Genomic DNA, 24285 nt, shown 5'->3' on the forward strand with positions numbered 1-24285 from the left:
AACAATGGTGATCTAGTTCCACATTGAAATCAAAGACATCCATTCAAACCTTTTAAACCACTCCTGCAGCACTATACACTTCTTCATTGTATAATACTATTGGAAAGCGGCAAATGAATAAATAAATAAATACACATCTTCTTTTATGCTTCTTGCTAGCAAGGTTGCATGCTGCAAATGTAAACTCCAACTTAGAAGCATATAGGGGGTGGGTCTTTGACATTCAAAACATGGAATATACGGCATATTCTTTGATACAACTGTCTTAACATTTTGACACACTGGTACACACTTAACCGCCAATCCCCAGCAGGCACCACGAAGTAAAAATGAAAGGGTAAGAAAACTTCCAACGGTGATTTCAGGGAAAAGTCTCTGTGCATCTTACCTTGCTCCCTGGAAATGTCTGGCTTGTACCAGAACTTGGATGTATCTTGGACAAACTTGACATTCAGCCTGCTCTCAGGACTTCCATCTGCAACAAAAAACAAAAGAATGTCAAAAAAAGCAAGTGACAGAGAAGGAGCAAACAGAGAAGGACTCCAAAATGTGTCTTCATGTCACTCCAGATAATGTATGTATCCTTACCGGACATGTTGAACCTTGAGAAGTCAGAGAGGGTGTGGAAGTAGCCGGGATTGCTTCCTCCACTCATTGGGGACATTATCTTCCCGTTCAGCGTGCCATAGGACGGCGGTCCGTTTGGTCTGTCGCCGCTCGACATGCGCCTCTTCTCTGGAAGCTGGGGCTGGAAACCAGGGGCTGGGCTGCCCTGCCGGAACCCTATACCCATCCCCATCATCCCCCCATCTTGGTAACCTGCAGGTGAGATGGGGAAGGAGGGAGTGGGTGGTCCCTGGTAGCCCGATGAGCTGCTCTGTCGTGACAGGTTCCCATGTCTCTCATCTGGCGTGGTGTAACCGCTGTGCATGGGGTGACGGTCCAGACTGGGGCTTCTCTGGGATACCTGCGATACAGATGGGTGACGGCCCAAAACTGGACTTCCTTGGGGGTGTGCGATCAATGGCTGTCGGCTGAGCACGGGGCTGCTCTGCATGGGCTGGCCCAAGGACGGCTGTCTGCTGAGGACCGGGCTCCGCTGAGACCCCTGTCCCAAAGAGGCCTGTCTGCTAAGGACTGGGCTGCTCTGAGCTCCCTGAGACGGACGACGACCAAGAATGGGACTGCCACTGAGACCTACCATACCCACATCAAAGCCGTTAGCTGGTGATGTTTGCTGGCCCATGATAGAAGCCTCCTGAATAGCACACGAGCGCTGCTGGAGGAGGGGGTTGTAGGTGGAGCCCAGGATGTTGGTCCGGTGCTGCGCATGGGGACTTCCGTGGCTCAGCGTTGTCTGGGAGAGTTCCGGGGTGTGCGGGCTGGCGTCTGAGGCCACATAGCTCCCCAGCAGAGTGTTGGGGCCAAGGTAGGATAGCGTAGGGGTAGTGGTGCCAAAGTAGGAAGAGGTCGGAGAGCTGGAATTCAGGTAGGAAGAAGTGGGGGTATTCAGGGCTTGATATGAGGGGGTGTGAGTTGGGTAGGCACTCTCTGTGGCCTGGGAGCGGAAGCCCGAATCAGTAGTGGGTTGGGACGGCGTGCTAACGCTGCTGGGGTGATCACTGGAAGAAAATTGCAAACGTTTATTAACCAGCTGAAGTTCTACATACATCAAACACACATATTTATTTGGACGCATGACTTTGCAGACTAAAAAGCATTAAAGGGTTGCGGCAGTCGCTAAACGAGCTGCTTGGGGCAACTCCTCACTGTCAATGTACGCCCACTTAGACTCAAAACATGGTAAAATGGGGTCCAGGTTGAAAAAGAGCACAGTAACCCTTTAAGCACCTAAATATTTAGATTGTCTAATTAAATAAGTAGAACGAATGAATAGCAATTAAAACTATGAGTAATTAACAAGGTATACCCTTGCAAAGCAGAAGCCACCTATGGCTCCAAATGACACTATGACGGATGTACAAGTCACATCTATATCATATCATTACTATTTCACGAATTCACTAATATCTGGTTTAAGATCCGGCCTTGGACCAACAAATGAAAGAGCATTATGTATTGGGCTCACCCCTGTGAGCTCTGGATGGGGCTGCTGCTGGACAAAGGTGGGTTCAGCGCGTGGGAAGTGGGACTCGGAATTCTCTGCTGGGCTGTCGTCTCTCCCAGTGGGCTGAGGCTCCGAGGTGACATCGACTGCTCTCCGCCTGCCGCTGCCGACCTTGCCACAGACTCAACATAGCTTCTTGGTGCTGCATGAGAGAGAGAAAAAACATTTACTTTACTTCTGCTGTCTGTATTTGATGTTCCCTTTAGCTTTGTGGCATTGTAGTTGTGTGACGGTGATAGTATGCCAATGAAAAATGTCTCAAGAGAACTGTGAACGCAGAATGGCACAAGATTGAAATAATATGCTGCGACAGTGTATGCTGCCATGAGAGTGGTTGTGACTCTTTTCCAGACAAGAAATGAAAACGGAAAAGGATTTGCCACGCAAGATGTAGACGGACTACAACTGAGCAATAGGGAAAGAAATGGGGTGGAGGAGATTAAAACGTTGATGATCTGCGGCATTGTAGCAGCACTCTTACCTTCCTCACCCTCACTGCTCTCATCTTCTGTGGAGCATCGTTGGAGATAATCCAGAGAAACAGAATAATGTAAAGGAACAGAGGTACAGCAAAGGAGGTGGGAAGAACATTTTGTGTCTGTGCCCTACTCATTTAATTTGGTGTGTGGTTATGCAACTCGTCAAATACTGACGCTTGGTCAGACCACATTTTTGTGTTTGTCAGCTGTTAATACAATTTGACTTTTGACTTTTTTTCTTCTTTTTTTTTTTACAAAAAAATTTTTGGGCAGTATAACTACTTGGATTTAATTAGTTTGTGATTATAATAAAGCGAGTGTTACAACCAACCTGAGCCTGTTTGATTGAGGAGGATTTCTGCTGGGTTGTGGGGCTTCAAACCCAGCGCTGACAGTGGGGTCTTGGCAAGACCAGGAGGGGACCGACCTGAAGAGAATGGGACACTTATCACCACACAGCATCATACGTCACTAACATCTTGACAGCTGCTTCCTGTTTATTTGATCCCCTTTTCACTCAATAAGTAAATGATGCAAAAGTATATAAAAAATATTTTTTTTCTTAATTGTCAATTTCCACAAGGCCTGCAGTAGTTTATTTTAACAACAGTCTCGCCCGCTTAAAGTTGACCTTTTAGTCTTGATAATCACATACTAACACACAGGTAAACAGCTGTCAAGACAATCTAGCATCAACAGCTTAACACACAGGGGCAACATGTCCAGAGGGGTGTGCTCATGCTCTGATGGAGGGGAAAAACATGCATTTGACGAATAACAATGTGACACCACCTCACTCTACCAACAGCAGAATAAGGTTTGTGTCAAACACAAAGCAGAGCTGGGTCAAACTGAATAAAGAGTGTTTGGTTCCCCAGGAATCATTCTGGTCATTTTACAGGAGAACGGCATTAGTAATCCTCAGATGCTACATTTTTTCTTTTACATTTGTAGACTTTGTTTTAGTTTTACACCAGAAATCGGTACCGTCCATTGTTCCGTCGGCCCATGATTCTGAAACCCCAGATTTTCTTTGCATCTTATTACTTGTTGCCTTTGTGGTTGGGTTGGTTAGGTTTAGGTGTAAGGAGTAGGATTAGTTATATGTAGGATACGAATATCAGGGTAAGCCAACCAGAGGCGGTTCATACCTTCGTAGGAAAAAACTATATTGCGATCGGGAGGGTCGCTCTGGATAACAATTTGGCATGTGCTTCTGTTTACTACACACAGAGATTGTACTTTCGAAACAATGGGCCTTAGGAACGATGAGAGTTTGTTTTGGGATTAACGGGCTGTCGGACAAATGGACTTTCGGACAAATGGGCATTCTGTCAGATGGGACCTTTTTCGGAATAATGGGCCATCGGAACAATGTCATGACACCATGCTAACATCCCTATATTCTTTTGAATCAAATGTTGCCACTTAGTCATTACTGTCCATGAAAGAATAGGCACTTTGATACAGTCTCTGCTACATTAACACTGGAGGGAAAGATCAGGAGTAGAGTGTGTAGCCTCTGTCATATTTAGACCTATACTACTAGAATCATCCCAACTGTAAATGTGTTTGATTAAAAAATCTGTTCTGCGCCTCTAGTCTTCCTTTAACAATGCCAACTACTCCTGTGTTCACCTCCAGTGTAAACACAAATGATTATGTGGGGGGAGAAAAAAAAGACAACTCTTGTGGTCACAAACACATAATGCTAGCACAATTACCAAAGGACAAGACATGAATGGCTGGGTAATTAAGACTGCTGGGGAGGGCAGGCAGGGTGCTGTTTGTGGTGAAATAAGGCAGCAACAGGAACCCAAACACAGATGACAACAGCAACACAGAGAGCAGCAGCAGCTGAGAGAGTGGAAGCATGACTTTGGGCTTTACGTGTTTGGATCTATGGATGAGTGTTTGTGTGTGTTGACAATGAGGCAAATTTTTGACTTTGTCAATGCATGAAAGTGGAGGTTATTCCCTGGTGTATTTGTACCACAAGTATCTGTTTTAGCAGCAACAGACTTGCAGGTAGTTTACGGTGGAATATATGTCTGATGTGTGTCCTACAGTGTGTCCATTGTGTTGCCAGTGCTTCTCTCATGTGGCTCCCATGCCAAAGCAGTGCAGAACTGTGATAAGTGGTAAAGCTCACTTGGGGAGAGGGAAGGGATGGGGGGTCCATTTGGCTGACATTGTGGGACAGTGGTACTCCGGTAGAAAGACATTCATCCTCCACTTACCAAAGAATCCAAATCAATTCTTTGTACTTGCCACCTCGATGCCCCACATTTAATCGTGGGTGGTGTTTGTGCGGAGCAGGCAAAGTCAAAACTTGGGAAAGTGATTTGAGGACTACTACTACAACACTGTTCAAGACAACTGTGTAATGGAAATACATGGGAAATAAATATAGTGTCACATGCACTAATCAAGTAGCTAACCATGGACCTTTAACAAGTTTTGCAAATAACTGCAAAACTAATCTTTGTTAAATGATGACATTTGTGCTCAGCTGAGAAAAATAATCTAGTTTTGAGGTCGATTACACTCACAAACAATGAAGGAAACCTTCAGTTTTTTCCCAAACGCATATCTAACGCAACAATTTGATCTCGATGTCTCCCAGTTCCCACGTTGATGGGAAGGGAGGGGTGTTGCGCCGCAGAGCGGGTGTTAAAAATATGGAGCGACTTTTATGACTAAGTTTTATGGGTGTGCCCTGGGGGAGATAGGCAAGTGGACTGGATGAGATCATTGGTAGAGTTGGCCAAAGACACGTAACCTAACACGTGACTCTCGTTTTAGTGTGGAGTACATGTGAGACTGCGAGAAGCAGTTGGGAGAGGGCAGTAGGAGGAGATGGTTTTCTCAGTTGTCCATCTGTATCTTTTCTATTTTCCAGACTTTGAGGAAACATGTTTTTCTTGTAAGATCAACTTATTCTCTGTGAAACATTTATACTGAAAAAAGACGCTATTTAATCGGTTACACCAAACTGACTTGGCTTTTTTTGTTTCTCTTGCCCCTTTTTTCTCATTCTTCATCTCCTGAATGATGACTGCAGATATCCTTGCAAGAAAAGATGAATTCAGTCTTCACGAGATGCGGCCACTCAGGCATTTTGATGAGCCAGAGCACTGCAGCGTCCCACTCGTACATTGGAAATGCAGCCCATTTACAATCTGTATGAATATGGTAATAGTGGGGATTTTATTCACACTGCTTGGAATATGTGGTACCAAATGAAGCACATAAAGAGAGAATACAAGTCAAGATTAAGTACCTTGATCAACTGCCAAGAGTCTCAAAACATGAGGGAAACTTTTACACCTCAAGACTTTTCCTACAACAATTTTCAGTATCACAAGTTATACTCAAATCTCTGTTCTTACACTTATAAAAAGAGAGACATCCATGAATTGATGAATACTAAGTAACCTCATTACTAAAATATGCCATTTAAGTGAAAGTAAGTACATACATCTAAAGAATAATCTCAGAATAAGAGTAATACTATTGCAAAGATCTCCTTGGAGAAATGCTATGCTGGTCAAAATAGAGAAACGAGAGTGTCGGAAAGCTGAGCGCAGGTGGCGAAAAACTAATCTCCAGGTTCACTGTGACATCTATAAAGAGAGACTTCGCAATTATAATTTGGAACTTAGAAATGCAAGGCAGTCATTCTTCTCTGACATCATAACCAAAAACAAGAACAATACACGCGCCTTATTTGCTACCGTCGACAGGCTAACAAACCCTCCAGTGTCGGTAGCTGCTGAACTCCAATCCACCTGGGCATGCAATCAATTTGCCTCCTTTTTTACTGACAAAATTCAGAAAATTAGACCAGCAGTCAGTGCCTCCACATCAACCACAGGATATGTGTTGTCCCGATCTCTGAATAACATCCATTCAAATATCATGACACAATTTCATTCAATCGACCGTAGAAGCCTAGAAGACATTATACAACATCTGAAGTCATCCTCCTGCTGCTTGGATATTCTACCAACACACTTTTTCAAAAATATTTCAAACTGCATGACCACTGATCTCTTACAAATTGTAAACACATCCCTTCTCTCAGGTTTCTTCCCACAAGCCCTAAAAACTGCAGTTATTAAACCACTCCTAAAGAAAGCTAGTTTAGACTCCGCAACGATGAAAAATTATAGGCCGATATCAAACCTCCCATTTTTAAGTAAAATAATTGAAAAAGCGGTTTTCCAACAGCTGACCGACTTCTTGGCCGTAAATAACTGCTTTGATGTTTTCCAGTCAGGCTTTTGACAGCACCACAGCACTGAAACTGCTCTTGTTAAGGTTTTCAACGACATCCACTTAAACATAGACAATGGCAGAAGTTAAGTCTTAGTGTTACTGGATCTCAGTACTGCATTCGACACAATCGACCATGCCATACTCCTAGAAAGACTAAAAATCTGGGTGGGACTCTCTGGCACAGCACTTAACTGGTTTGAATCCTACTTGAAGGGCCGAGAATACTTTGTGTCTGTAGCTGATTACACATCAGAGCTGACTAAAATGACATGTGGTGTTCCCCAAGGTTCAATACTGGGGCCTCTTCTGTTCAACATCTACATGCTTCCACTAGCTCAGATTATGGAAAACAACAAAGTGTGTTATCATAAGTAGGCAGACGACACACAAATCTACATAACTATGTCACCAGGGGACTATAATCCCATACAAGGGCTGGGTAACTGCATTGAACAAATCAACAACTGGATGTGCCAGAATTTTCTTCAATTAAACAAAGATAAAACAGAAGTAATTGTTTTTGGTACCAAGGACGAACAATTGAAAATCACCGCTCAGCTTCAGTCACTGATGTTTAAACCCACAAACCAAGCCAGAAATCTAGGTGTAGTTATGGATTCAGACCTCAACCTGAACAGCCATATCAAGACAATTACAAAATCAGCCTACTATCACCTGAAGAATATATCAAGGATTAGAGGACTTATGTCGCAACAGGATTTGGAAAAACTTGTCCACGCATTTATCTTCAGCAGACTGGACTATTGTAACGGTGTGTTTACAGGTCTCTGTAAAAAATCCGTCAGAAAGCTGCAGCTGATTCAGAACGCTGCAGCTCGAGTCCTCACTAAGAGGCTCAAGGGTGGATCACATCACTCCAGTTCTGAGGTCTTTGCACTGGCTTCCTGTCCAACAAAGAATTGACTTTAAAATCCTACTGTTGGTTTACAAAGCACTGAATGGTTTTGGACCAAAATACATCGCCGATCTGCTACTACCTTATGAACCATCCCGACCCCTCAGGTCGTCTGGGACCGGTCTACTTTCTGTTCCCAGAGTCAGAACTAAACATGGAGAAGCAGCGTTCAGTTTTTCTGCTCCACATATCTGGAACAAAGTCCGAGAAAGCTGCAGGTCTGCTGAGACCCTCAGCTCATTTAAATCAAGATTGAAGACCTTTCTGTTTGCTGCTGCCTTTAATTGAACCACGTTCAATTAATATATTAATCAATTTCCTGCATTTCTGCATTTTACTACTGCATTTTATTTCTTACACTGTTTTTTAATTGTTTTTTGAAATCTCCTTTTCTTTTGCCTTGTGTTTTGATGCTTTTAATGGTTTTATGTGAAGCACTTTGAATTACCTTGTTGTTGAAATGTGCGATACAAATAAACTTGCCTTGCCTTGCCTTGCCAAAAAGAACCTTCAGTTAGGATTTAATTTAAGTCATGTTTTCATCTACTGTAACTAAGCCTGAGCTCCACAGTGCCCTCTGTCAGCCGGAGGGGGGACTTACACAGGTTGAAGTAAGGGGTTTGCGGCGAGATGGGGAAGGCAGGGGTTTGGGGAAACACCTCACCACCAACTATGGGTGTAGGACTGATGGGGCCACCCTCCATCTCCTCGAAGGCCTCGCGGTAGCTGTGCATGTGTCTCTGAGGAGCGGAACAAAAACACATAAATAAATAACACGTAAAGAAAAAAGGCGGGAAAACAACGTATGTTGTCCCACAATGTATTTTCAAAATGTACACTCTCTACCTCCTTAGGTCGTCCGCCAGGGTTCATCGCTATGGCGTTGACAAACTCCGGAGAAACACAGCGGACGGGGGACCGAAGTGGGACATCTGCGGAGGGGTCGTCGTCAGGATGGTACTGGCCGTCGCTGGTGATGTAATGGCGGGGAAGGGTTGCAGGCTCGTCCAAGGACACTGTGCGGGCCTGGACACCTGGGAGGACCCGCAAGTTGAGTTTTAAAAATTTAGCAAGGGCTGGTCACTACTGCTCAATCACACTTCTTTCCTCCAGCAATGCCATCATCGTCATTAGAGGTTTTCAGCCATTGTGAATGCTCAACGCACAGGTCATCGTGTGCATTTTGGTTGTGGTTCTCAAAACTGTTGAATTTAACATGCACACACACACACACACACACAAGGTTAATGAAGGGTTAGCTGCTGATCAAACTGAAGCCCATTGGATTGATTTCATTCATTAATAAACCCACTGAATGATATCTCCAACAAAACAAGTGTTTCAAATTTAGGGAAAACCTTGACCTTAAAAATATGTTACATAAAAACGATGGCCATCCCTTCTAGCATCAGCTGAAACTATAATAAGTGAACTATTTTTTTGGAAAGACCAAGAATGAAAACGTTCTCTCATACAAATAATCAAGACTTTCTGATACACTGGTGCAATCTGCATGTTTGTTATCTAAAGCGTCAATGCGGCCAGATCTGGCTGAACCTCAAAGCAGCCAGTAAGCTCATTTCAGTTAATCTGGTCTGAACTAAGAGAGAGAAAGAAAGGTACCAGCATAAAACAAAACAGGATTTAAGTTACGATTTTTATGCTAATATGCAATGCCATTGACTGGCGGGTGGAGGTAGCGAAGCATGAAGTGCTTGCCAAAGCTGCACGGCCAATGTGAAAGAATATCACTGGCTGCCCTGTGCTTTGGAACAAGATGAAGGTTAATGGGAGAAAAAAGGGGAGAACAATAGGCTTAAGAAACAAGTGGGACAATTGGGTGAATAAATCCTGTGGTGTTGTGTGTGCTGAGGCAGCTTATCCTCTGTTTTTTTTCTTAGGGTTACTTTCTCCATGTTTCAAATTCACTGAAACAGTTGAATGAATAATGTGTTGGATGGACCTTGAGTTAATTTATTGTTTCTTTCTTAGAGCTCCTCTTTCACACCTACATGAGAACATGCCAAGATGGAATGACCTCATAGGGAGACTGAAAACAAACAGGCTGACAGTGACCATAAAAATGTGACTGAGGGCTTTTATCAGTTTGATGCCGATAGACTTCCATACATGACAACAAAACAAAAGACAAACCCTACGAGCCTGTTATGCAAACGTGAAATTAATATCTATTAATATCCCCTTTACTCAGCTTCATTTTGAAGTGAAGTGCGAAGACCTGGCCAAATATCTGTGGGGAATATTTATAGATAGCAGCTGTAGAAATTCAAATCGTTAAATAGTTAGGAATGAAGGTAGCTGCCATCGCCACCTCAGTATTAAATCTGAGGCTTTAAAAAATATTTTCTCTAAATTTCCTTGTCTCCAAGTTACCTTCTGTTTATAATTCAATGTACTTATTTTATATATGTATTATTTTTAAATAAAAGAGAGAAATCAAAGATGAATAAGTGCCAATCATGCTATCTGTCAGGATGCTTGGTGTTGGCGAGGGTTTGGTTAAAAAAAATCTTGGAACCGACAGCTTTGCAAAGCATGTAGGCAGTCAACACCCCCAAACAGAAACACACCCACCATCGTACCGAGCCCAGAAACTGAGAACCAGATGTACCCACGATGCACTGCTCAGCAGCAGAGTACTGTCAAACACTGCGTTGTTGCCCTAGCGACTGCTAATGGCTTCCAGCTGGGACGGCTGGAGATTCTCGAGGGCTGACTTTTCTCAGCTATTTAAAATCCAGTCATCATGTGGATAAGCATGGTTTTCTTTTTCCAAATACATCAACTTGATAGGTGATCCAAAGTCTGCATATGTGCAAACCTGCAACTGGGCGAGGTCATTGAAGGTTAGAGTGAAGGGGTTGCATTCCTGGCAAGTGCAGATCAATAACAGAACTATATTTTCTTGTTTCTTTGTAGTCTTTTGTTTGAAAAAAACGTCTACATTTGTGCAATAGTGCTTGTAGAACAGAAACGTCATAATGGCGTTCATTTCAACTCTACAATCCAAGATCTACTCTGTTACATTTAACTTTGATGTTGCGTTGCATCACTAACAAGGGCCCTAAAACCGAACAACCCTGTCTGCATTGTGGTCGCTTTCTCCCAGTGGACACATAGGGGCTTTAGCGATGTTTCCAACGAGGGCTGTGAGGTCGCTCCTGGATTTGGTGTCTTTTGTCTGGCTTTGTAAATCTTCAAAATAGTGTGAGTAAAAAGAAAAAAGCAGCCTTGAATGAAGCCAGTGTATCCCAGCCTCGGTATTGTTCCCCGAGTTTGGCAAAATGGATCTTGTGACATGCACTCTCCTGGCAAGAGACAGAGCCTCCTTTGTGCCTCTCTTGTCTAGTTCTTGTGGAACTTTAACATTGTCCAATTTGGATGGGGGTTTTTTTACGCCGTAGTTGAGGTAATTGCCTGACCTTGAGGTACAAAACTGTAACTCAGAACAAAGAGGAATAAAGGGTGAGTATGTATGCAGAGAAGATTCAGTGGTTAGTTTGATGATGACAGAGGAAAATGTGTTACGTGTGAAAGGGAGAAAGAGGAAGTGAAACAAAAAGAAAACTGAGTAGCAGCAGATTGGGCAGTCAATTATTAAACAAGAAATGAGAAAGGATTAAATGCAAATCAAAGCCCACCGCACTCGAAGACAAAGCAGATACAGACTTGAACTTGGACTACTTGAAGGAACACTTGAAAAAAGGACGTCTCCTTCCTTTTTAAGTGTTCCTTCAGACAGGATGGAAGAACCAACCCGAGAGGGAGTGAGAAGGGCGGTGGTCAGACTGAGAAGAGGTCATGTTGGGGATGACACTTTGGACACGAGCCGAGTATTCTGGGTAAACAGTTGGATGATGACAGAAAGGAGAATGATGATGACAAAAATTGAAAGGAAAAAGAAAACAAGCGAGACCCGCCTATAAGAAGAACAAGAAGGTAACTGAAAGATATTTTCCATGTAAATATATATACAGTATATGTTTATATATATATATATATATATATATATATATATATATATATATATATATATATATATATATATATATATATATATATATATATATAGCTGATTCCTGTTACCTGTTTGGAAATGAACCTACGACTCCGACATTAAAAAGTGAAACAATTTTGTCTTTACGGTCTCTAAACAAATCATGATGAAATTAGGATTTATATGAAACAGGAAGTAGACAGCAATCAGACTAGGGTCTCATTTATCTTCCACAAACAATAACTACATTTCTAAATGTAATGTAGAACATTGCGCTTCATTTAAATGTCAGTAAAGTGAACTGAGCCATACTGTTGATTCTAGAAAACCTCTTTCTGGCAATAGTAATCGCAGGGCTCAGCTATCACACTGCTATATGTTGACTTGCTTGCTGCTCTGCAGGATGTCTGGTGTGCTTATCTAGGGACAGTCAACCTGCTGAACTGGAGAGAACACTTCCTGTTTGAGCCTGAGTGATGGGGACTGATGAGGTGACATTCAGGAAATGAGATAAGGACAGAGCGGTGTTTTCTGCACAGGGCAGGGATGGTGGCATTAACATTGCTCTTCACGTACATGTTCTGTCTTGCCATCACAACGAAGCTTACACACAACTGCTACATTGAATAATGCTTAGTATCCACTTGTCCAGTGCCCGTTTGGCCGCTTGCTTGGCCTGTTTATTGCTGCTTGCAGCTGTCTCGAGAACCGCTCATCCAAACAACTTCACACTTCGATACAACTTTGATTGTATGAACAGTTGTCGAGAAACTCTAAGGACAGGCATACGTACAGACAGAGACTCCTTCTATTTTAGTTAGACAGTTTGATGTATTTGTCGTAGGAATTTGGAATATAGCAATGATCATCAAACAACAGGGTGATATTTTTGTCTCTCCTGGGAAATGGATTGGTTGTGGAAATAATGAACCAAACGTAGTGTTTGGGTGCTTCTTGAGAGAAGTAATAGTGGAAGGCTTCAACCAAGAGTCATTTTGTAGAGTGAGCCCAACAGACAACAGGTGGGCTGTAAAATGAAAAGGACAGCCCACCATCAGAGTACAACTCTTTAAAACAGAAGAGCCACACAGGCCCTAGGACATGATTGTATGGAAAATGAGAATTACACAGCTTCATGACATAACTATGACATGACATACTGTATTTATCTGTGTCAACATGCTATGTAAAACTAAACTAAAGCTATATTTGGGTTGTCAGGTTTGACCTCAGCATATACAGTGTTCCTAATGCAAACTTTACGAATGAAATAGTTTTTGCAGCAGGTTGCACCTAGTATTGTGTGAGGCAATCCTTTAAAAATCTGTAAAATCAATTTCATACATATGAAGAAGCAATCTGCTGTTGGATAACAGGTAATTCTCCCTGGATGCTGATGTCATAAATGGAGCTATGGTATTCAGATGACATAACTTAATGTTAGATCTTACCAGCCACTCTTTGCGCAACCAGACCTTCAACGTTGAAGACTTCATCTTGCTCACTTTCTCTTGGCTGGGGTGATGCTGAGGCAGTGCTAGGGCTTCTCTGGTGTTCAGAGACCTCTCCAGACTGGGACAATGTGCTTGGTGGGTAGCTGTTGATGGGCTTGAGTTGGAAGTGACCAACTATAGCGGGGGAGGCATGTTGGGAAGGACTGATTCCAGCTCTCTCAGATGTGTAACACTGAGATCCCTGGACCGATACAGGCTCTGGTGTACTCGGCTTCCCAGGTGAGACCTGAGGCTGTGACGAGAGGCTGGCCAGGCTGGGGCCAGAAAAGTGGGTGTGAATGGTGGCATCGGCCTGGGAGAAGGACGGCTGGGTGGTCACTACAAAATTGTTTTCCCGCAGTGGAGCACTTTGGGACTTTGGCACCAGCGGACGGCCTGGTTCCAGGTCCAACATGAGGAGATTGAGAGTTTCAATAGATTTCTCAATTTCTTGCTGGGAGGCGCTATGGCGATGAGGGAATTGTGGGAGGCTGTGGTGGCTGGGCATCACTGCTACAGACGGAGGTACACTAAAAGTGAGGCCCTCAGTTACTGGCTCCTCTGGTACACCAAACTGCTGCCAAACATTGAGACCACGCTGGACGGCATCCCTGCTACTGGTGGTGCGGGCGGGAGCTGGTGGCAAAGAGTTCGGCTCTGCAGCAAATGACTGAGAGTTATACAAATTGCCATTCTGTGTAGCCATGTAATTACCGGAAAATGGGTCCGAATGACTTTGGGTCAGAGCGACAGGTTTGTTGGATATGGCAACTTGCGTCCGGACGATTTCCAGAGGCTTTTCTAGGACACTGCGCTCCAGATACGGTACATGGTCCTGGCCGTTGACAAGTGACTCAGGCTGGTAGTAAAGATCAGCTGGTGTAGCCCGACCATCTGTGGAGGAGAATGTCCCTAGACTGTCCACACTGTTGCCCTCCTGACGGATCGGCAGCTCATCATCTAAAATGTCTGTCTCACGGTCAATGCTACTGTTCCCATTGACATGGACCTGGACAGGAACCAGGTGAAGCATGCCTCCAACAGCAGAGGTCGGAGTGGACAAGTAGTCCTGTCGATGCATGGGCCCCTCCAAGCCACTCAACAGCTGCTCCAGCTCCTGTTTCTCTTGGGGACTGATTGGTTGTTGTGCAGGATGGACTGAGGGTAGCTCCTCACCAACAGGAACGTGTGTCTGGCTCACTGTGGAAGCCTGAGGAGCTGCTGTCGCTTCATCAGTTCGGTCAGTTTTGATGGAGGCAGTAGAGTTTCCTGAGTCGCTGCTCACTGACAAGGCATGGTCAACCGCAGGTAGGGCATGTTCAGCAGCAGTGGGCGGGAGGCCGTTCGCTGTGACTGATCCTTCAACAGACTCCTTTTTACGTACTTTGGCGTAGAGGCTGCCGTCCAGGGGTCCTTCGGTATGGATGACTTCTAAAACAAACAAGAATGACAGCGGCTCATTAGAATAACATTAGGCCAAAGACGACAGTCAGCAACCATTCAGCTTTCCACAACCTTTAAGTATTTTCAAAGCCATAGTACTTTGGCTATTACAGAAATAAATGTTTTATCCTCTAAGCACACAGGATTCATTTAGGTGCTAGGGAGCAAAAGTAGCGCTATCATAGAGGGAAACAGGGGTATTGGGAAATTGTGTGGGCATAGCCTAAACAGCTGCAGTTATCCTAAACACTGGCTGATGTCCACCTATTCTACCAGCTTCAGGAAATGAGCAGGGTCTGTGGCATGCAGTGTGGAAAAAAACGATGAAATCACAGGAGCCTGCCTGGCAGTTTCTCAAGCCAATTGGATTAATCTGCACCACCTGAGGGATACCAGCATAATAGAAGATGAATCAGTTGTTTTATTTGACTTAGGATCCCTACGACTGTAAACAGGATAAGCAGATGTAAAAAGCGGATGGATGGATGAACATAACAGACTTTAAATTGAATCGGATGGAATGCCGCAGTGTGGATTGTGTTCACTGAACACAAATGCACATACACACGTACTGTACATGCATACGCTCATCCACATACACGTTCACACAGCCACACCCAAGTCCAGTGAAGAGGAAGTTGGGTGCCCCGATCAGGATAATTTAGTCATCACTGGAAAATCAGCCTCACTGAGTAAGGAAGGCTTTTCCTGGACTCCGTCACCGAAAGCAAAACAAAAAGCTCAAAATACTGAGAATCTCACTGAAAAGGTTGAGAGACACACATACTTTTCTCCTTCCTCCCGCATTCTCTCATACAGCCAACACAGTGCATCAAGGCAGACTGATTTATGTGTAGTGTCTGAAAAAGTCTCAACTACGTCTCCTCCAGACCATTTCAGGGCTCAACAATAAGGATTGCGCTTTTTTTCCGCGAGTCGTAAAATGCCACTTTTGGCGAGGAAATCTAGCAACTCACTTGCACGATTGGGCAAGCGGCAAAAAGCAATTAAATGCACAGTCTTTTTCCCAGAGCTGATGATGGAAGTAGCTAAGAAGTGAAGCCATTTCGCTTCCTTCCCATCTGAGAGTTGCACATGCGCAGCACTGCACAGACAAGGCAAAGTTTATAAGCTATACCGCCAGCAATCACTTCAATCATTCTGGAAACAGGAGTTTAGTTGGGTGGATACGAGGATGTGGGTCAATCTCATATATTTAAATTAAGATTAAACCCTACAATTAATTTTGGTCTTTTGATAATTGCCAATAAATAAAACATTTTGCATAAGAGCAAGAATAAATGTACTTGAATTTCTGACGCACTTGCCCGTCCGGGCAGGGGGGGAAACAACATACACGTTAAACCCTGGATTTAGTAACAGTTTGTGTGGTAACGCATTCAATAACATAACAATACCTTGTCAGGTAATTCCTCTTCTACTGTCCATTAAAGTTCCCAAGTTACCTCATAACTCATGGTGAGACATGTCCTGGTTCTACAGCTTGGGAAAAGGAGCTGCACAAAGAAGCTGTCTGTGTCCCTGTAACTTATAGATATCTCCATCTCAGCTTTAGTGAATACTGGGCTCTGTAATGGAGCTTGGTGGGCGAACACACTAGCCGGGCAATGCAAGGTCTCTTTGGCTGGCTCGGGGCAACTTGCCAAGGGAATGGCGCACTGTCGCGGCTGCACTGTCAGGCTGCTGGTGGAAACAAATCTGGGAGCTCTCGGTCACAGACAAGCACAGTGTATGTTTTTTACTGTTAATCCCTTAGTGAGTTTACTTTGATTTGTACTTTGAGCGGACCACATGCGGGAAAAAGAGGCTATGATAGCTTCTAGCATGTCTAGTCTGATAATGGTCTGTTGCAGTATGGCATGCCATTTGGACAGGGTATCTTCAGTGTCAGTACCGTTGTCATGAATACCGTAGTCAATACAGACCGTAGCCCAAAAAATGCATTGCAAATGCAAACTTTCAGATTAATGTGAATTCTCCACTCAAGCCAATGCTGTCTCCCCTGAAAAGTTAGCTGCTAAGACATTAGGCTCCAAATCAAGTCATCATTACACGTTTATATAGCTCATGAAACTGCAAGTATCACGTTTGGTGCACTGGATGCATTTCCGTCCACTGCACTCATGTGCAGACACACTTAAAGCGTCAGTCATGTAGACAAACATAGACATAAGTCGTGAAAGAAGAGCTCCCCTCACTTTCTACATTTCAGTACCTTTATAATGACCTTCCCCGTAGCAAAAATGTGACTCGTGCAATCGGGATGATAAGTCACATGGCTCAACTGATGTCACTCACCCTGAATGTCTGAATTACAACGCTTCAAAGGAGTCAAAGTCTTGTCGAAGGAAACAACAGAAACACCTGCCCTACCTGTGCGAGCAGTGGAAGTCGGCACAATCCCAATCTAAGATGATAAAATCCCTGCAGAGTAGCCCCCGGGGTGGGACATGGGCGAATACAGCAGGAGTTTGGTGAGTTAGTTTTGGCTACTGTTCGTCCTCCTCCTCCCTCTACTCAATAGCTGTGTGGCCGGACCAGGAGCTGCTCGCACTAGTCTAAAGGCTGCCCCTGCTGTGTGTGCGTATGTGGGAGGTCTATCACAACAGCCTGTTTGACGTGTATGTGGGGGGGGGGGGGGGCTCTAGAGTTTGATAGAATGACATCAGTCCCTGTAGTTTTGGCTCTCTTCTTTGAGGTATACAGTTTGTTACTAGTCAACATTGGTCAAATAACAGATTTTTCTTCTATACAAATATATCCAATATATAAGACTTGTTTAAGCTGTAGCTGGAAAAAAAAACGTGTTGAAAAACATAATATGCCGTCAGCGGCATGCGTAAAAATGAGCCTTTTCCATGCACACATATGCAGAGATGCCCCTCCTTTAGCCCACTGGTGTCGAAAACACTCATGTAATGGAAAGAGTTACCTCGTCCAACAACAGTCATTTAATGAGCTCTCTCCAAGCAAGGAAGCAGGGAGAGAACTCCACCCTGCTTCAGGCAGATGGAGAAAACAGAAAGGCCTTGTGGGTAAAAAATAGAAAGATGAATACATTTGAGTGTTCTGCTGATCCGCTATGGAATATAAGAGGGACTCATTGTTTTATTGGTTAACATTAAAAATGACGCAGTCAGATGTAGAGGATTTAACGCAGTTGTTCCCTTGGATGGTTTGCAAATGCAACCTACTGTAACAAACGCACACGTACACACAAAACACAACCTTTTTTCCCACAGTTTGAGAGCTCTTCAGCCTGCGGTGCAGTTCATATCACCAAGCCATCTGTACACATTAGCATGCAGGACAGTCACTTCACTGTCCAGAACAATTCCTCATTGGTCATTCTGGCTGATAACAATAAACATGTGACTTTGGCCTCCACAAAACGTTGTCTCTATTGACACCCTCATTTCAAGCAGATTGAATTCAATGGAAGTTTCATGATTCTGGATTACTGCGATACTGTTTTCCCTCATTTGACTCACAGATTGTCTCACCAACTCTCTTATTTTCTCGCTTTAATAAGCTCTCTCTTTCTACCTCCACATCCTTCCCCTGGCCTCTTACTCAATTATTTTATCGATGATGATGATGATGATGATGATGGCAATGACAGCGATGATGCCAGCTGCAGTCCTACGGTCCCACTCTCGCATCAAATGAAAGACCAATTTAGTTTCCCCTCTGTCTTCACTTTAGAAGCGACGTGACTGCTAAGCGATCCACAGAATCCCCATTTGTACAACAGGAAATCTAATATGTCACTTTTTTCGCCAAGCAGACTATTTATGATGAGACTGCTTCTGTGCGCGGTGCTATGTCTGCTGCTGTTTTCATTCGGTTGAAATGAACACTCGTAAGCCTCTACAAATAGCCTTTCCGTGTTCCTTCCCGTGATAAGAAAGGGCATATGTATGTGCGATATCTTACACTGTTTGTGTCCACGTTGGTGTGTGTTTGTAAGTACACCCCAGGAGGGAAATACTTGCTCTGTGATCCCAAGCATATTAGTTAGAGGAGAATGTATGCGATTCCGACCCCATCGCCGCGGCTAATTATACAACAGCAGGGGAGAGTGAACCATGTCTGACCAGTCTGGAATGACCAATTGGTTACGTCGCTACATCCTCTGCAATAGAAACGCTTCGGGGCTTATCACAAAATGCTTTTAAAAAACAGCAGCAACTTGAATTAAATCAAGCACATCACGATCATAACATGCAGGCGTTTCTACTGTTCTCAAACATATACGAGTCTAGACAGTGAGAAATGATTGCACACACACACATCTAAACTGAACTCAACAAAATACAAAATGTCGAAAGTGGAAAGGTGGTGCCAGATATTTTGAGGTTCTGTGCGCCAGATGGTGCAACTGTGTGAACTCCTGATCTTTAAACCCTGACCTTTGACCCCTGTGGCAATAGATCCCCTTTACAGCGGAAATAGCATGTTTCCCCTTTAACTTACATGGACAAACACGCCATGTGCTTCTCTGTACTTGTGTATGTGCATGTGAGAGAGAGAGAGTACGTGTGTGGGCATTCCAAAACAGTTGAGGTATGTTGGCCACAAGTGTAACATTAATAAAAAGCAATGATGAAACATGTTCTGGGAACGTCCCCTCAGGCCTCAAATGCTGCAAGCACTTATAGCCCGACGAGAATAAAGCTCTGAGAGTATTTACATTCAAGAAGCCCGAGAGAATTAAGAGCTTCAGTAGCTGGACATGATAAGTATACAAGTTTAGCCTGGTACCATATTTGGTCTAAGTTAATGGCTGAATTATTGATTTGGCAACAAAGCATTCCTGCACTGTGTGAGAGGGCTCAAGGACAGCTATTAAAGTAATACTCTGGCCTTGTAAATGATCTACACAAGAGGCTATTAGATCACCTGAGCTGGATTCATTTGACTTGTGAAGATCAGAGAAGACTGATGTATGAACAAAATCAACAGAGACCAGATTAAGTAAAGCAACTGTCATACAAACTGATTCATCTGCAGTATTTAATTCAATTAAATCACAAATAATCTGCAAGAAAAAATAACTGTGAATTCATGCTAAATGCTAATGAGGCCAATGCAAGAATTTGAATGGGAATTCTTAGAATATTAGTGGAGAGTCACACCAGAATATACAGTACATTTAAATACAGTTTACTAATTGCAAACATCAATAGCCCTGAAGTGCTTGGTCAAATGTAAGTACAGGATCCCATTCTAATGAACACTTGCCCTGCAGCTCATTAAATATACATCAAAGATTACTTTGAATCAATGTGTGTGAGTGCAAGCTCTCTAGGATCAGACAAACATTGGCCAAGGTAATGGAGGGTGGATTGGAACAGGGGAGGATAATGATTGATATTTACAGTATATGGATGTTGTGTTCACCTTCAAACTGGCCGACACTATGGAATGGCTATAGGTAGGCTCTTATTTGTATTCGACAAATGTGCTTTCAAGGTGAAAACAAAGTGAATTTGTAAAAGAATATATCACATATGACAGTGTATAGTGGCCTTTGTATTTAAGTGCTAACATAAACTGTCGTACTCAATCAACCTATCTTAACTGCAACATTGGTGTTCCTCAGGGTTGAATACTGGGCCCTATTTTGTTTTGATTGTACATTAATGAGCTGCCTTTAGTCTGCCCAACAATCAAATGTATGCTGATGACACGGTTCTTTATGTATATGCTAAAAACTAACTAACAGCAGCCATGTATCAGATTTGTTGAGCAACTGATGTTCACACCTGAACATAAACATAAATGTCTGTATGTTCTTTCAAGGAAGCCCAAAGAGACTCACCAACCTGATGTTTTTATTAAAGGAGAAAAGTCCAATTTTAAATATCATCCTAGATTCTAATCTGTCATTTAAAAAACATGCTAAAAAGGTAGCCGGTACTACCAAATCTAACATGGCTGACTTTAGGCATATAAAACCATACAACAGAGGCAGCCAAACTCTTTATGCATGCTACGATCTCCTCCCACATAACATACTGCTTTACAAGCCGGCCACAAGCAAGCACGACAACTCTGAAAGCCATTTACAAGTGCCTTTTACAAACAGACACTAAAAACACTTGACCGAAAGGCTCAAAAAGCAAAATCTACTTAACTGTGATAGTTCTAAACATTTTGCAGATGCTTGCTTCACCTCCCACACTGAATGAGTTCATAATGCGAAAGGATGGTGGCGGCAGGGTAACAAGGGCAAATACCAGAGGGGACTGTGTTGTACACAGACTTAGCTGGGAAAACACTCTTCTCTGCCAGAGCCACCCACTACTGCAACAGTCTTTCTATTGAGTTCAGAGAAAGCCCTAATTACCCAACCTTTAAACAAAAACTAAAGAGATGGCTTAAAGCAAACCAAACCTGCAATCACGAGTAATTCATACTACCTCATCTCTGGCACGGCTGTTACAAACTCTCAATGTTTTGCAAATTTACATTGAGGTGGAAACTGACATGTTGATTAATGTGCACTGTCCCTGGTAAATAAATAAAATAACCAAAGACTATATTAAGCACAAATACTACTGAAAACAATAACAAATACATAGACATAACCAACACACACATACACACACACACACACACACACACAGACATCTCTAGGGCCAAATGAGGAGAGGTTCTCATGAGCTGGTTGTGTCTATCTCACTCCAGAGGTGAGGAGAGGCTTTGATGGGCTAACTTTTTCTCGCTATGATGTGGAGAGACTACAGAGACAGAGCCACTTCAAACTGCCTAAAGCCTTGATAGCTCACGCAGATCCTCCTCAAAGCAACTCTCGAAAGCTCTTGGGCTAATCAACATCGTGGTGGAGGCTTCAGACACAAACCGGTCTTGCTCCTGACCACCAGATACTTCCTGGTATTAGAGCTGTAACAAAAGTATTCTTTATACTGCGAACTGTGAGAGATAAAAACTGTGTCATTGTCCCAAATGACTTCTAATTCTTCACTTTTCAAAATGCCAACAGTCTCACAGAAACAATACATGAAAGAGGGTAAAAAAGAGATGTTTTGAATTACTTCAGCTCACGAGGAGGGAAAAGCAAGGACAACCCACATATAAATGGACTTGGCCAGTATGTGTATAATGTAACACAGCTTTTTCAAGCGATACTTTTTGTGAAGTGAAGAAAGTTGACAAAGACATGGGAAGGTTGGTGCATGAATAGCACTCTCTTTAAAAAGAAAGATAATAAAGAGGGCGGAGAGGCCAATGTTCCCAATGGAGCACAAATAAAAGTGTTTTGAGTTCATGCTGAACACTTAGTCCCTCTTTGCTCGTAAAGTTCATCTCCTGTGCCCATCCACGCCTTGGCTCAGGAGGGGTCTATTCAGTACACCGAGTGACCCATGCAGAAGGATGCCCCACGCCAACAACACAACCGTAACTAGACAGTGGTGCCTGATAAAAGAAGTGCAACTCTTGGTCTTTGTCTCTCTACTTATTCTCCTATTCTTGCTTTTACTTGATTCCTAGTGTCCTCTTTGCACAAACACTTAAACAGGGACAAACAGATTAAGGTGTCGAAGCAAAAGCATCTTACATCGAGCAAGCACAATCAGCAACCTGTGGGAAAGATGTTTGCACGGATTTTTGACTGTCAACTGCTGTCTACTTGAGGTGACTGCAAAACAGCAGTTAGGCTCAAAAAGTTAGGCCTGGAAAGTGAATCATGTCTTATAAATGTCATAGTTGAATATCATTTTCATCCACGAGCACGAGTTAACTGTTGAATGAGATAAAGTGACTTATGAGATACCTCCTTCTACGGTGCAAAGATCTCAATACGGGATAAAAGATCTTGTGAGAAGCACTTCTGGAAAGTGATGATGATGAATTATTGCTTTGCTATGGTGCTTTAGCCAGATCAGCTGTGTAAAGATGGCTGGAGTAAAAAGAAAGAGGGAGAGAGAATGTCTGGCCAGCTGGACAAAAGCTGTATCCTTGAGAAAGTAACAGACAACTCATTTGTTCCCTCACATTATGGGCAGCAGATAACCCTCTCACCCAGGACTAGCCATGTCCTGCAAAGATCTTTACAATACTCACACTGTAAGTACAAAAATTAATACCATCTTGTTTCCCATGGGTGAAAATCAGCTTTGTGTATATCAAAACCGTCTGAGAAGTATACAGACTGTGGCTGTCGCCGAGCAGAAAGCCCTGTCCCTGCCCCCGCAGCCAGGGTCCAAACGGGGACACTCCATAACACAAGGCACTTGTTCTCTCTTTGTGTCCAATGCAGTCTTTCCTGGAAGGCCTTTATTTGTCTGTCTTGGCTGTTACGCAATCAAGAGTTGTGCAAGGTTTGGAGTCAAAGCAGCCTGATCCGCCCAAAAGCCTCGGACTAGACTGAGGGATTGATAGCATGGAGGCCTGTTGCCAACACAAAGGACCAGACGTCTCACCTCTGCATCTTCTTGGAGAAACGCTATACGGCCAATGACATTGTCTGTGTTTTTCGACGGGATCACATATCTGAGTGTCAGATGTGTGAGGAGCTTGAGACCAGCAGTTATCATGAGAGGTGGACAGCCGCTGTCCAGAGCCTGATGTTCAATTCACACAGACAGTTCATTTAATCATGACACAACTCATCTGGAACAGTAACAACATCAGCAGGATGGATTCACGTTATCCCAGTAGCAAGACGCTGACTCCAGATATAGTGTGCCCCTCTGCAGGTGACCCTGGCCTCCTTCTCGTTGGGATCAATCAAAAGGAATTTGCCAACCAGATCAATTTACGTGTCAGATGATTATCATCATCTGTTCACCATCATACAAAGATAAGACAAGTCTTGAGGGCTATGGCGACATTTGAATTGATGAACTTCAAATTAATATTTCGATAATTATTCTAAGCTGAGAGCAGCCGAAGAACGAGATGAAGTCAAACACTTAATGAACAGAAAATATTCAGTGTTGGCAACAGTATTTAGTCAACAGCGCATTCATTTAGATTTGGTAATGGCTATATTTCACTGCTGTCTGTGGTGATTCACTGCTCACCTGGCTCTTGAACTACTCTTGGGCAAACGGACCATTTGAATCGCAGTCATCCGTTGGGTCAAAACATCCTGAGCGATGATATCATTCCGTTGCATCAACTTCTATCTCCACCGAGATTGTGTAACCGCCCCCACCCCCACCACTGTCTGTAACTCAGCAGGCAACACAAATACAGACTTAAATATGTGACTTGACTCCTTTGAGCCCCTCTCTCTTGCTACAGGAATGTAAAAACAAGTAGTCTGCGCCCAACGGGACAGGCATGGCCAACTCATCCCTTCTGTTGAATCAGTTAAAACTGTGGGGACAGAATACAGACATCTCCCTCTGACTAATGTGTCTGGGATCAAAGAGGAAGCCTTAACCTCCTGGTGAGAAAGTGATAAACAACACAAAGACATACGCGCGCACACACACACACACACACACACACACACACACACCTGGGCTGCC

At 43.4% G+C, this 24285-nt stretch overlaps 1 protein-coding gene across 8 annotated transcripts in view; it reads right to left on the minus strand.

Moving 5' to 3' along the window:
• Positions 1-24285, minus strand: part of tns1b (tensin 1b) — a 95929-nt gene that overhangs the window by 9583 nt on the left and 62061 nt on the right. For 4 of the 8 annotated variants that reach the window (XM_079277132.1, XM_079277129.1, XM_079277128.1 and 1 more), the window contains 8 exons: positions 13274-14746; positions 11583-11663; positions 8651-8838; positions 8406-8544; positions 2939-3034; positions 2090-2270; positions 589-1622; positions 389-475 (listed from right to left, as the gene is read on the minus strand). In XM_079277132.1, coding sequence (XP_079133258.1) covers positions 389-475; positions 589-1622; positions 2090-2270; positions 2939-3034; positions 8406-8544; positions 8651-8838; positions 11583-11663; positions 13274-14746 — 3279 coding nt within the window. The remainder of the gene's footprint in view (positions 1-388; positions 476-588; positions 1623-2089; positions 2271-2938; positions 3035-8405; positions 8545-8650; positions 8839-11582; positions 11664-13273; positions 14747-24285) is intronic. The other 4 variants (XM_079277133.1, XM_079277131.1, XM_079277130.1 and 1 more) reach the window with 3 other exon arrangements.

The sequence above is a fragment of the Melanostigma gelatinosum genome (genome assembly GCF_949748355.1).
Source record: "Melanostigma gelatinosum genome assembly, chromosome: 10".
Taxonomy (NCBI): domain Eukaryota; kingdom Metazoa; phylum Chordata; class Actinopteri; order Perciformes; family Zoarcidae; genus Melanostigma; species Melanostigma gelatinosum.